This window comes from Chlamydotis macqueenii, chromosome 10 (genome assembly GCF_036417535.1).
Source record: "Chlamydotis macqueenii isolate bChlMac1 chromosome 10, bChlMac1.mat, whole genome shotgun sequence".
In the NCBI taxonomy this organism is placed as follows: domain Eukaryota; kingdom Metazoa; phylum Chordata; class Aves; order Otidiformes; family Otididae; genus Chlamydotis; species Chlamydotis macqueenii.
Window position 1 is genome coordinate 2,758,204 of NC_141565.1, and position 12,948 is coordinate 2,771,151.

At 42.6% G+C, this 12,948-nt stretch overlaps 1 protein-coding gene across 2 annotated transcripts in view; it reads right to left on the minus strand.

Moving 5' to 3' along the window:
- Positions 1-3,582: 3,582 nt before the first annotated feature.
- Positions 3,583-12,948, minus strand: part of ATG7 (autophagy related 7) — a 103,748-nt gene continuing 94,382 nt past the window's right edge. For both annotated transcript variants that reach the window (XM_086755704.1, XM_086755707.1), the window contains one exon: positions 3,583-5,808. In XM_086755704.1, the coding sequence (XP_086611830.1) occupies positions 5,776-5,808 (33 nt within the window). In that variant the 3' untranslated portion in view covers positions 3,583-5,775. The remainder of the gene's footprint in view (positions 5,809-12,948) is intronic.

A 12,948-nucleotide genomic window follows, 5' to 3' on the forward strand; every position in this document is an offset into this window, starting at 1 on the left:
AAGGACTTAATGAAGCCATGTCAAAAGATTCAGGAAAAAAATGGTAACAGGCTCAGGTCATCCTGCAGATTAGGTTTCTTAGGAAGTCAGATAGTTTACCATGTTGCAAATCCTGCTTTAATGGCTCTCTTTGCAGTGTCAATGCTTATTTGTTTCTAAGGAAAGTATTGCATTATTATTTTTAAAAAACCCTAAAAAACTGAGTTAAAAATTTGGAAAAGCAGCAAGGAAAAAATCCCACCAACTGGCTGCCCTCTTGTGTACTCCGAATGCCAAGTTACAGAACAGCAAACGCTGAATCAACGGACAGCACGAGAATGGCTGCTTGCACTGCTGGAATCACAGAATCACTATGGTTGGAAGAGACCTCCAAGATCACCAAGCCCAACTGTCAACCCAGCACCACCATGCCTACTAAACCGTGTCCTGCAGTGCCACGTCTGCACGTTCTGTGAACACCTCCAGGGATGGTGGCTCCACCACTGCCCTGGGCAGCCTGTTCCAGTGCCTGGCCACTCTTTCAGTAAAGAAGTGTTTCCTAATATCCAACCTAAACCTCCCCTGCTGCAACTTGAGGCCATTTCCTCTTGTCCTATCACAAGTCACTTGGGAGAAGAGACCAACACCCGCCTCCCTACCCCCTCCTTTCAGGCAGTTGTGGAGAGCAATGAGGTCTCCCCTCAGCCTCCTCTTCTCCAGACTGAACAACCCCAGTTCCCTCAGCCGCTCCTCATAAGCCTTGTTCTCCAGACCCCCACCAGCTTCGTTGCCCTTCTCTGGCTCCAGCAACTCAACGTCCTTCCTGTAGTGAGGGGCCCAAAGCCGCACGCAGTATTCGAGGTGCGGCCTCACCAGTGCCGCGCACAGGGGCACGATCGCTGCCCTGGTCCTGCTGGCCACACTGTTCCTGACACAAGCCAGGGTGCTGTTGGTCTTCTTGGCCACCTGGGCACACTGCTGGCTCCTGTTCAGCCGCTGTCTGCCAGCACCCCAGGTCCCTTTCCTCTGGGCAGCTTTCCAGCCACTCTTCCCCAAGCCTGTAGCGCTGTGTGGGGTTGTTGTGGCCCAAGCGCAGGTCCCAGCGCTTGGCCTTGTTGAACCTCATTGCAGTTTACCTCGGCCCATCGGTCCAGGCTGTCCAGATCCCTCTGCAGAGCCTTCCTACCCTCAGGCAGATCAACACTCCTGCCCAGTTTGGTGTTGTCTGCAAACTTCCTGAGGGAGCACTCGATCCCCTTGTCCAGATCGTTGATAAAGACATTAAACAGAACTGGCCCCAGCACTGAGCCCTGGGGAACACTGCTTGTGACCGACCGCCAACTGGATTTAACTCTGTTCACCACAACTCTCTGGGCTTGGCCATCCAGCCAGTTTTTTATCCAGTGAAGAGTACACCTGTCCAAGCCATGAGCCACCAGCTACTCCAGGAGAATGCTGTGGGAAACTGTGTCAAAGGCTTTGCTAAAGTCCAGGTAGACATCATCCACAGCCTTTCCCTCATCCACTAGGCAGGTCACCTGGTTGTAGATCAGGCTGGGTCAAGCAAGATCTGCCCTTCATGAACCTATGATGGCTGGGCCTGATCCCCTGGTTGTCCTGCACATGCCTGGTCAGCACACTCAAGATGAACTGCTCCATAATCTTCCCCGGTACAGAGGTCAGGCTGACAGGCCTGTAGTTCCCCGGATCCTCCTTCTGGCCATTTTTGTAGATGGGCTTCACACTGGCAACCCTATAGTCTTCAGGGATCAGCCCTGTTCACCAGAACTGCTGACAGATGATGAAGACTGGCTTGGCAAGCTCCTCTGTCAGCTCCCGCAGTACCCTCCGGTGGATCCCATCCGGCCCCACAGACTTGTGCGTGTCCAGGTGGCATAGCAGGTCAATACCTGCTTCTTCCCGGATTGTGGGGGCTGTCTTCCAGCTCAGGGGGTTGAATACCCTGGGGATAACTGGTCCAGCTATTAAAGACTGAGGCAAAGAAGGCATTAAGTACCTCCACCTTCCCTGGTGGGGAGGTTCCCTGCCCCCCATATCCAATAAAGGATGGAGATTCTCCTTGGCTTTCTTTTTGTTGTTAACGTATTTGTAAAAACATTTTTTTTTGTTATCTCTTACAACAGTGGCCAGATTGAGCTCTAGCTGGGTTTTTGCCTAATTTTCTCTCTGCATGACCTAATAAGATCCCTGTACTCTTCTTGAGTTGCCGGCCCCTTCTTCCAAGAGTGGCAGACTCTCCTTTTTTCCTTGAGTTCTAGCAAAAGCTCCCTGTGCAGCCAGGGAAACACTCCCTGACACAGAGCCACCCCACCGCCTCCCCTTCCTTGCCCATCCCTTCTGAAGAGCTGGTTGGAGCACTGGTTGGACTCGCACTGCAGAACAGCTGGCAGAACGGCAAGAAAGGCTGACTATGTGTTAGCTTGCAACATATTTATTTCTGAAAGAATGCGAGCTATCCTTCCTATTCCCAAAAGAACTGAGAGTTAGGACTCTCCTTGAACTCATAAGAGATTGTTATACTCTGAAGAGAAACTACATAAAAATATCCTGAGGGATTCTGCCATGGCTCTTAATGGTTCTGTAAGGAACAGGTAGAGTTGCTCTTGATCGACAGCCCAAAAGCTGGTAACAGAAGCTTAGTGAGCTTAGTGGTCTTTTCACACACTACTGGCATTAACGGGAATCCCGCACACCACGGTGCCCCTTCTCCCTTACAGAGCCCAGGGTTGCAGGCTTAAGACTCAAACTAGCCCATGCTCCACAGAACAGTCTCACATGGATTGAACCACCTACGGGCTACGATTCTGCTGGCTTTAATGGGGCAAAACCAATGGACAGATGGTATAAAGGGCATGCCCTAAATGAAATGCATTCCCGATCGACAGACTATGACACGGGTGAAGAGGAGTTAACAGTAGATTGTGAAAGCAAGGATAAGAGCAAGTGAGGGCTTTAAAGAAGACAACTGTTATACAGAAAGTTCCTCACTTTCACAAATGTGGTAGCACTCTGTCACAAATTCTGGACTTCAGCCAGCAAACACATTGCAGGGATGACACTGAAGAAAAATTCTAGTCAGTTGAAGTGTGAAAGCAAAACAGAGGCTATCATTCCATTCTCCATTCCATCCTCAAGCACAAAAATGTCAACAGCTCTCCACTGACATCTGTGTCTTCTAACACTATTCTGTGTCCCCAGATGTGATATGTGGCGTAATAGTTGCCTTCTGCCAGATACGGTCCCACCCACACTACCGTATAACGCCATTACATTTCTGTTAGACACTTCAGGAGGAAGAGCTGGTTCCTCCGAGGCTGCTTATTCCCTTTTACCAACGGATTTGGTTTATACCTGAGAAGTCATGGCAGCTGTTGGTTTCTACAATCAAAGTATGAGTATGGGCTCTTCATTGATGCCTAGGAGTTCATGGTAGCACAAATAAAATTTAAATCCTACCTCCTTCATGAAGAAAGGTAAAGTTTCGCTTCTTCCATTAAACAGCATCAACTGGAGCTGAAGATTGTGTCGAAATTCTGCCGTGAAGTGCATACAAGCCAGTAAATAAATGTGTTTAACTGTTAATAGTATTTGAACATGCATTCATTTATTTGAACCCATTCTCATGATTTCTCACTCAGTAAATGCCTAGAAATTGAGTAAAAGCAAAATAAGAACAATTCTGGTCTGCAAGGAGAAAGAAAACAACATTATAGTTAGACAACGGAAGTTATTCCAAGTCAAACTGCAGTGTTTCTGAGCACCAGAGACATCTGGGAAGCATATGTGCAGGAAACAGCTCAGCCTGCGAGAGTTCCACGTTACTGAAATTTCAGAGGTAAGGAAACATTGCATTAACCCTGAGTTCTGAACCTGTGGATCTTCTGCAGTTAACAGATACTTTCAATGTAAAAGCTGCAATGGAACTCTAACAGGATCAGCAGAGTTTCAGATATCTAAAATAATTATTAATGTTTACCAGATTTCAGAAAGATGTCTAGCTTTCCAGTTTTAGATAACCAAAAACTGCAACGAGACTTTCACACCTCACAGTCAGCAGCTCCAAAAGACAAAACTGCAGGTCATTCCCTTCAGGCTGCCCTGGTCTTGACTCGTGATTCCGTTTGGACTACAGCACGGCCAACAAAATGGGAGTCATTTGCGTTTGTAAGTAATTATGTACATTAACGAACGGCTTTAAAATGGACAGGGCATGTATCCATCCTATTGTTCATTGCCTGACCACCAACAGATCAGTTTCCTATAATTACCAGTCTTTCAAAAAATATATTTCATTCATAGATATTTTTATATTACAATGAAGTCAGCTAAGCAAGACATTCCCTTCAGGCTACTTAAGAAATCACATAAATATAATAAATATGAGAGTTAAAAGAAACAGAAATAATCACAATTTTAGACACTTGACACAAACCTCAGCATGTTTCAATAAATCTTTTATGATTAGAATAAGGGAAATTTGACCTGACAGAACTTCTTTGGATGTGGCACAAGAGAAAAGCTGTGACATTATCTACACCAATATTCAGAGCTTATGTTAAGGAAGGAACTAAAATATTTGGATTAACCAACTAATTTTCATAACATACGTGGGAAGTAAAGCCTACTAGTGATTGGCATTTTTTCTGAGCGAGTTAGTCTGTAACCCCCACGATATAAAGCCATAAAAGAGATTTCAAATATACTTCTAAAACCTATTCCAAGATAAAAAACAATAGATTCACTTTCAATTCTGTAGTAATGTACTTTGATATTTTACAAATCTTTTTTTCTTGTTATCTTTTAAACTCAAGGATTCTCAAACTACGTTTGTGCTCAGCCGTAATCTCTGAAGTAACTGCTGATGCTGCAAAAATTGAAAGACTTAAAATCCAGCAAAAATGAAAATCAGCATTGCTGGTTTTTAACACCTGTAAAGTACTGCACGGCAGCATCCAAGCACAGCAACGTCAGAGAACCAATTTCTTATTGCAGTTTAGCCTTCCTCTACAAGTTTTGACTGAATCAACGCTCCACCCGCCCTAAAGCAATTTTGACTATACAACAGAGCCTTCTCTAAACTTCAGGGGAGCCTCATCACGATACCAATGCATTTTGGTCTTTCCTGTCTAAAAATAAATCAAACCATGCTTTTTCCATAGCATGAAATTATGGGATCTTCACAGAGAGTAACACCTCCATCCACACAGGCAAGGCAAATCGATTGTACTACCAATGTGTACTTGGAAAAGCAAGCAACGTGGTGCAGGCAGCAGGTGTACGTTCTTACCTACTCCTGCTTTCCTCTAAAATGCAGTTTAACTCCCAACAGCAGAACATTCTCAATCTGAACAATACATTCCAACTAAAGCGGCACAAATCTGGGAAATATGGAAAAAGACATTTAGACATGCTGCTTGGACACGCCCATTGACAGGCAAAATAAAAAGAGGCACAAATAAAACATCAAAGTTCACTTAAGCAGCATATTTTATATGTTAGCCATATTTAGAAACAAAAAAAAAAAAAAAAGAGGAAGACGAGTTTTAAATATCATAACATTGCTTTAGTTATTTACATAATAAAAATGAAAATGTGGAGAGTTATATCCACAACAGACTGCTTTTAAGGTGAAGATATTAATGTCAAAATGTTGATTACACTTGTTTGCATTTGTAGCAGTCGGAATGGGTGAGCAATCATTAACTTGTCAAATCGCAGCTCAAAGGCGGCGCCGCCGTCCAAAGTAGGTCATCTTCCACCCTGCTCAGCCGATCTTCAGACTGTTTCGTCATCACTCATGTCCCAGATCTGCAACAGAAAGGGAAGTGTCTTTTCAGTCTGTGGAGTTCAAATATGTTTTTAATGTATCTTTGTACAATTAGTAGTTCTATTTAAAAGGAGAAATACATAACATTTATGGACTGTTGACTAGCACCAATGGAGCTGTACATAAAATTCAGTATTTTTCCGTTAACAACCTACACACCATTCATTATTTATGATTTTGGGGGTACTTGTCAACAGACACTTTTCAACAGTTGGTCCTGAACTGTCAGTTTGGTTATTTGCTATTTATTATCATTTACAGCAAGCCCTAGACCAAACCCCAGACATTTATTATAACTTATAATAAATAGCATATTTTACTAAACACTGCAGAAATTTTTCAAGACAATAATGAAGAATTGTTCTCCAAGACTTCATTTTGCACCCGAATATTAGATCTCATAAATAGCAGCATAAAGACAATGAGTTACCTGGAAATTTGTACTGTCCTGTTGTTCAAAGAAATTTACAAACTGCATGGATTTTTTCTGCAGTACAATATAATTGGACTTGTACTTTGCTCCTTGCCCGTGTTCAGTAAGCCTTTGTAGACTGGGACAAAAAGTGAGTATTTTCACAGAACATCAAGGGATCGGGTATCCTTGTGACCATACTGTGATGAGCGTTACGGATTCGTCTCAGGGAGCAGAACACATCATCAGAGGAAAAATACAGGGACTTGCAAGCACAGCTATTTACTGCTGGGGAGGGAGGGGGACAGAACATATTCTGAATATACGCTGCAAGCTTTTTCTTCCAGAGAAACCTGAGTGCTCTTAAAAGGCTTTTTACGATTTTTTTGGAAGTTTAGCTCACGGCAAGTACCCTCCTTCCAGCGGGCAGGGTCTGCAGTAGCTCGGGACCAGGACTAACATGGGTACGCAGCTTTGAGTTGGATCTAAACAACATCATAATCTCAATTTTGTAAGACACAAAACTTCATCTCCAACCTAGAGCATTTCAAACCCACCTAAACTAGCAGCAACACTGCTGGCGTACCACGACAAGTCTTTCATGACAAGAACAAGAACTCCATTTCTGTGGCACACGGCACTCCAAACCATGAGCCCTCACTGCAAACAACCCAACAGACAAGGAGCAACATCCGTCCTTTGTCCCTCTGCAAAATGAAATTCAGCTCATTTGTTCCAAAACATAACCAGTGTGTACGTTATTCTCATTTTACACTTGACCATTAAAATAAATCTACCCAAAGCAATACAGAACGCGCACAGTTATGGAGACTGTAAATCCCTCAGGGCACAAAAGAGCATTTTACAGGTATACGGTGTCCAGCGCGACGGGCAGTGCTCACAGCTGCCTCGTCTAACACACATGCACAAACGTTAGACAAACCAAAACCACAAACAACCCCGTTCCTAGAGAGGCAGCAGTGAGTATTGACCGGCAGCTTTAATAAACCCCTTCAAGACAAAACGCAGTATTTCTGGAATTTGAAAACTTTTGAAAAAAGCTCTTCAAATCCAAGCTCTAAAACAAACCCAACCATTTCTATGCAGCGCTACAAGCTGTGTAAAATGAAAACTCTGAACGGCAGGATTTTCTCAATTCCTAGAAGCGCTGCAAAATGGTGGTGTAAATCCTGATGGAAAATACTGAAGGAACAGTTTGTTTACAAAAGGAAAAAAGAGTTTTCATCCTGCCCTAGATGAGCAGCTCAGAGCTTGCCAAGGCAAACACAAATGTCCAGCTCGCCAGTCAGGGTCAAGGATGTGGAAAATAAATACAAAACCCAAAATCTTTAAATAGAGGTTATGGTATGATTCAAGCTGGCAAAAAGCAAGAAATCCAAAGTTCAGACCGATAGTCCATCTTTGTCTAGCCCACTCTCCTTTTTGAAAACAAAGCCCATAGACCGTAACCCCACAAACACACCTCTGTGCCAAAGCAGCACAACAAATATTTTTTTTTTAAATACACCACAAGTTGTATTTTAAAGGCAGAAGTGAAAGAAGCCAACCAACAGCCCTAAAAAAAAATTAAAAAAAAAAAAAATCATCTTTATCTACTAAACAGATACACCGGGAGTGTGGCCAGCTGCCCTGCGCCGGGCGTTCCCATCACGTTCTGATCCGAGCAGCGTGGGTGAGGAGGCAAACACACTCTGCGCTTTGTTTGGTTGTTTTTACAGAGAACGGCTGGCAGGGGCGCCAGTCACATCAGCGATCCTGTGATACGAGAATACCTCCATCCAGGAACTGGCTAGCTGTTCCCCGGTTCCCGTAAAGCCGGGAGAGCCTCTTCGCTTTGTGCAGCCAACGTGCGACGCATGCGTTACTCTAACACCCCACACGCAGCCGCTCCAACTGCGCTGTGATTTTTGTCGAAACCAAAGGGAAGAAAGCATTTCTCTGTATCTGGCCTCAATCGTGGAGGCCAAGCAACCCGCAGCGGCCCTCACGTACCTCCAGGCCTGACAGCCCAGGCTCCCCGCGCAGCCCGCAGCAGGGCCTACCAGGTGAGGCAGGGAGCACTGCTGACAGCCTGGAGAAAGGAATGGCAATGGAATTCTCTCCTATCTAAAGCAAAAAAGACTGAAACTGAGGTTCACAGGTATTTAGCTACTGTGCAAACATCCTGGACTGAGGAAGATTATTTTTAAACGTTTGAGAAGTACGCTATTATTTTACTTCCAGAAGAACAGGCAGTTTATGCTTCCTCTAATCGTCAGGGCAGCACAGCCACAGCACCGCGTGCTGAATCCTACTGAGGTTTATAAAGAACTAAGTAGTAGTACCTTAATAAATCCCATGGAGAGGGGAGAGAACATGAAACAAGAGGGGAAAATTCACTACAAAGTTCACAATTGCATGCTAACCTAAAAAAACCAAGCTACGCAATACCGCGCACAGTAAGTTGTGTTAAATGTCGATACTGATAGCTGAACTCTAACACAGCATAGGCTCGTAGTTCATAGCAACACAACTTCCCACGACAAGCCATGTTAATTACACAGAGTGTGAGTACACAAACTTTAGTTATTTTTTCAAAAGACCGCAACTTGTCAGAGTAGAAATCACGAATCCAGAAAGCCATGAAAGACAGCCTGTAAAATGACTGTCACACCAGGAATCTGATATCCAGACCAAGCTGTAAATTTGGGTTTTCACTTCTCTTCTGTCCTGCAGCACACCTGGGTGACTCCAACCGAAATCCAGCCACAGGCAATGGCAGGAGAAGTCATAAAATCAGAAGATAATAAACCAGCTGTCAAAAGCAACCCAGTCTGTACAAATCTGGACAGATTATCTGAATGCACCTGCTTCTTCAAATACATGCTTTTATAGTCAAACTTCTTTGTAGAGATTCTTAAATTTCAGATGCAAATTATGTCTACTCAGGATGAGAGAGGAATCCCTGCACTTGTTTTCTTGAAATGACGAGTAGTATTTTCTTACCTAATAGGAAGTATGGGAAAAAAGCCCTCTGTGTATTAACTGAACTGTTCACAAGTTCCCAGCGACTGATTTTACACAGTTCCAGACTGCATGTTCAAGAACTCCTGCTGAAGAGAGTTCTGCATTTCCTTCTTACAGCAATGACGCCTGGTACCTGGAGTTTAACTTCCTCGGCGACGGCTCCAAAACCGGTGCTCACCTACCGAAGCAGGCAGCGGTTTTGCATCTCAGAATTCACATACGTAATTCAAAGAGATAACTACTGTTTATCTTACAAATAAACTTGCAAAAAATCAATTTACCCTTAGGGGATTCTTAGAAGTCTCTTGCCAGCATGGACCTAGCAGGATTTGCCACAAAACCAGCTACCTCGTTAAGAGAGACAAACCAACCAACCCACCCCCACAAATGCTATTTTCTACACACAACTGAGTTGAATTTACATACACGTGTACCAAAGCACTCTGCTTAGAAAAACCTGGAATAGTTTTATGATGCAAATCACAGTCTTTACTCTGCTATAAATGCTCCAAATATGGTGAAGAATAAGTAAAGAGTAACATTGTACAGGCAGAGGCAAGGGCAGAAAATTAGACATTACATACATCAAACAGCACAGCCGAGTCTGACATGAGAACACACGGCTTCCCAGATCAATTGCGGCTTATCATAGATCTTAGCCTTTGATTTAGCAGCGTACTCAGGAAATCTAAACAAATGAAAAAAGAATGCATTCAAACATATGTTTAAATTTAAAGCAACTACATTATTTTATAGCTATAAAATGTGAGCTTTTTCACAGGTATTAGCTTAAACATGGTTTTGTGCTATGCTGTACCAGAAAGGCAGTACATCAGAACTTTGGGCAGCCTAAATTACTTTACAAAATACGTGTAGATGTGTGTCTCAATACACTAGAAATTAACTGGACATAGCAGGCTGCATTAACACTCCCTGTGGGACTTGTTCAGTGTTCTTCTTGGTCCACTGGCTGCATCTTCCAGGAACGGCAAGAGAAATGAAATTGTAACTTGAAATTCATTAAATGCCTGCAAGTTCTAACACATAACTTTTTCAGACTTCATGGTACAGACTGAGGGTTAATTATAAAGTTCAGTGCTCTCCTTTCATCTCGGATACCTGATGCTCCGTAAGCACTGCCCTTCATCTGCTGAAACTGAAAACACTTCAAGCATTTTGCATATTCAACATCCCCCACTCCCCCAGGAAAAAAAGCCCTACACGAACAACCGACATGAACAGTATCCCGTGCTAAGGTGAGCGTTTAGCTTTGTGCAGGATTGACTCTAGATGCGTGTCAGAGCCTGCACAGTGCACTCTACGGTAACGCATTTTCTCTGCTGTCTAAGAAAGCGAGGTGATGCACTTGAACGAGGATTCACTCTTGCTCCCAGTGGGAAGAGCTCCTACAACAGCCGCAGAGGCTCTCCCATAACAACTGTTCATCCAGTCCACACCTAACTGCTCTTCTACGACACATTTCTGTTTCTGCAGCAGGATATACTTAATTTTTTTCAGAAGTGGCCTCTAACTTTCTGCAGCTAAAATCAAGTTTGGCTACAATCTGCAGAATTAACTATGGACTATCCAATACTTCTTACTTCAGCTGACACAGAAAGTACAAACTTAAACATGTACAAAAAGAAATTAACCTTAAAAAAATATCAAAGCCAAGTATTATAAAAACTGCATTTCTTTCTTCAGGCTGCTTTATTTAAACAGCAGGTAGAGAAAATTGTGGATAATTTTTCCAGATCCCTGTACGCAATGGTCCTACCCTAGCTCGTTGACACAGCTGACAAATTCCTGGCATCCCTAGCACTTACACAAGTTCTATTTTTCTGTCTCTGCCTTCACAGCCTTTCCTGTCTGAACGCTTTACTATCTTGCAATAAAATTCACGTCCGTCAACTCTGTACTTCTTTTCAATGATGGTGTCCCTGGCTGATGCTTGGTTTCCCTTTATAGCCTTTCTGTATTTTTAGCCATAACCACAGCTTAAAATCTAGGCTGAGGTCACGAGGCATCCTCATTTTGATCTCAACCAACAGTAACCATTCTTCTTCGAGTTCCTCTTCTGTGCAATTCTCTTTAATATATGTATAATACTTCTCACGAGTGGCCGTACTTTTTGCACAAACTGCAAACATTACTCCTCTCAAAATCACCCTACTGCAGTACGTTTAAGAATCCTGCCATCACCTTTCAGGATATCTCTTATTTTTATCTCTGATGCTCTCCATATTATCAAGCTAGAGGTGTCTTGAATTTGATTTTCTCTCCCTTGACTCAATTTTTGTATCCTTTTTATCCAGCATCTAATGTTCTAGGAGCTTGGGATAGAGGGATCACAGTCTTTTTCTGAAAATGTCCTCTTCCAAGATGGGCTTTATACTGTGTTTGATCTACCTACGCGTTTGAGCTATTACTGCAACGGTTGGTCAATGCATAAATTCAGCAAGCTCCTTCGCACACGGGCTTACTTGGCTCCTGCACTTGAAACCAGACCGTTTTCTAAATATCTTGTAGAACCTGCACCTGAAGATTCCAAATACTTTGAGAGAGATATTTAAGAACAAAACAGGAAAAGGCAAGCAAACAGGACAGAAAGTATTTGTTTAGAGTGTAAACTTTTCACTAGAAAGCCTTTAAAATATCCTCTAATAATAAACTGAAAACATACAAATAGTAGCACTGGACAGTATTAGTGCCTTCTGGTTTTATAGCCATTTTCCTAGGTATTCATCAGATTCTTATATGAAAATATTCATAAAAAGAAGGGTTTTTTTTTTTACATGAAGAACAGTTAAGGAAACAATACAATAAAAGAAACAAAAAAATGCATACTAGTGGTTTTTGGGTTTAAGAACGCCTCAGACACTTCCTTCCATTGTTTCTTGTTTTACGAGGGAAAAAAAAAACAAAGCAGAGAAACAAGCAAATACAAAATCAATTTCCCTCCCCCTCTGAAAGCACTTTGGAGCTGCAAAGGCCATTTTTCAGGCACAGCACTTGAGCTGTTGGAATGACGTACAACTAAGAGGACAGTTTCTACTATTATTTTCTTTTTCCTCAGGCTCTTTTTGAAAACAAAAAGTGTGAAAACAACCAACCACCCCACCCCCCCAAGCAGGTGTTACGATTGCCATTATCTAATTTTGTGTGGGATCCTAAACTTCATTTTACCACCAGCAAAAGGCAGCTATCCAAGAGAAGATGTGTTTGAATAGAGCCACAATGAATGTAAATACCGTCACGGTAATGATGAGATCTGATACAAACCCTTCGACTGAAACGAAAACATTACACTACATAAAAGTATACATTAAAATCTTTCTATCATCTTCCTCCTTTGATGTGCCCAGATTAAACACTAAAAATAACAATATGTGTAGCCTATATTCATTATTTCTAAATTCTGCAAAAAACCCACAATGTAGATGCAAAGCCACACTTACTTTCAAGGGTTTCACAGCCTTGTGCAGGCAATCTGGATCATATACAGAATTGGATCTCTCAGAGTAATTAACACCATTTAATTAATCCGAGTCTATGCCGTTCTGACTACACAGACTTTCATTTGCTTTTCTGTAAGTCAATAGCTTGTCATGCTCCACTACATCTTTTTAATTCACCGGTGATGCATAACTGCTGTCTAAGACCTGTAAATCAGTTTTCGGGT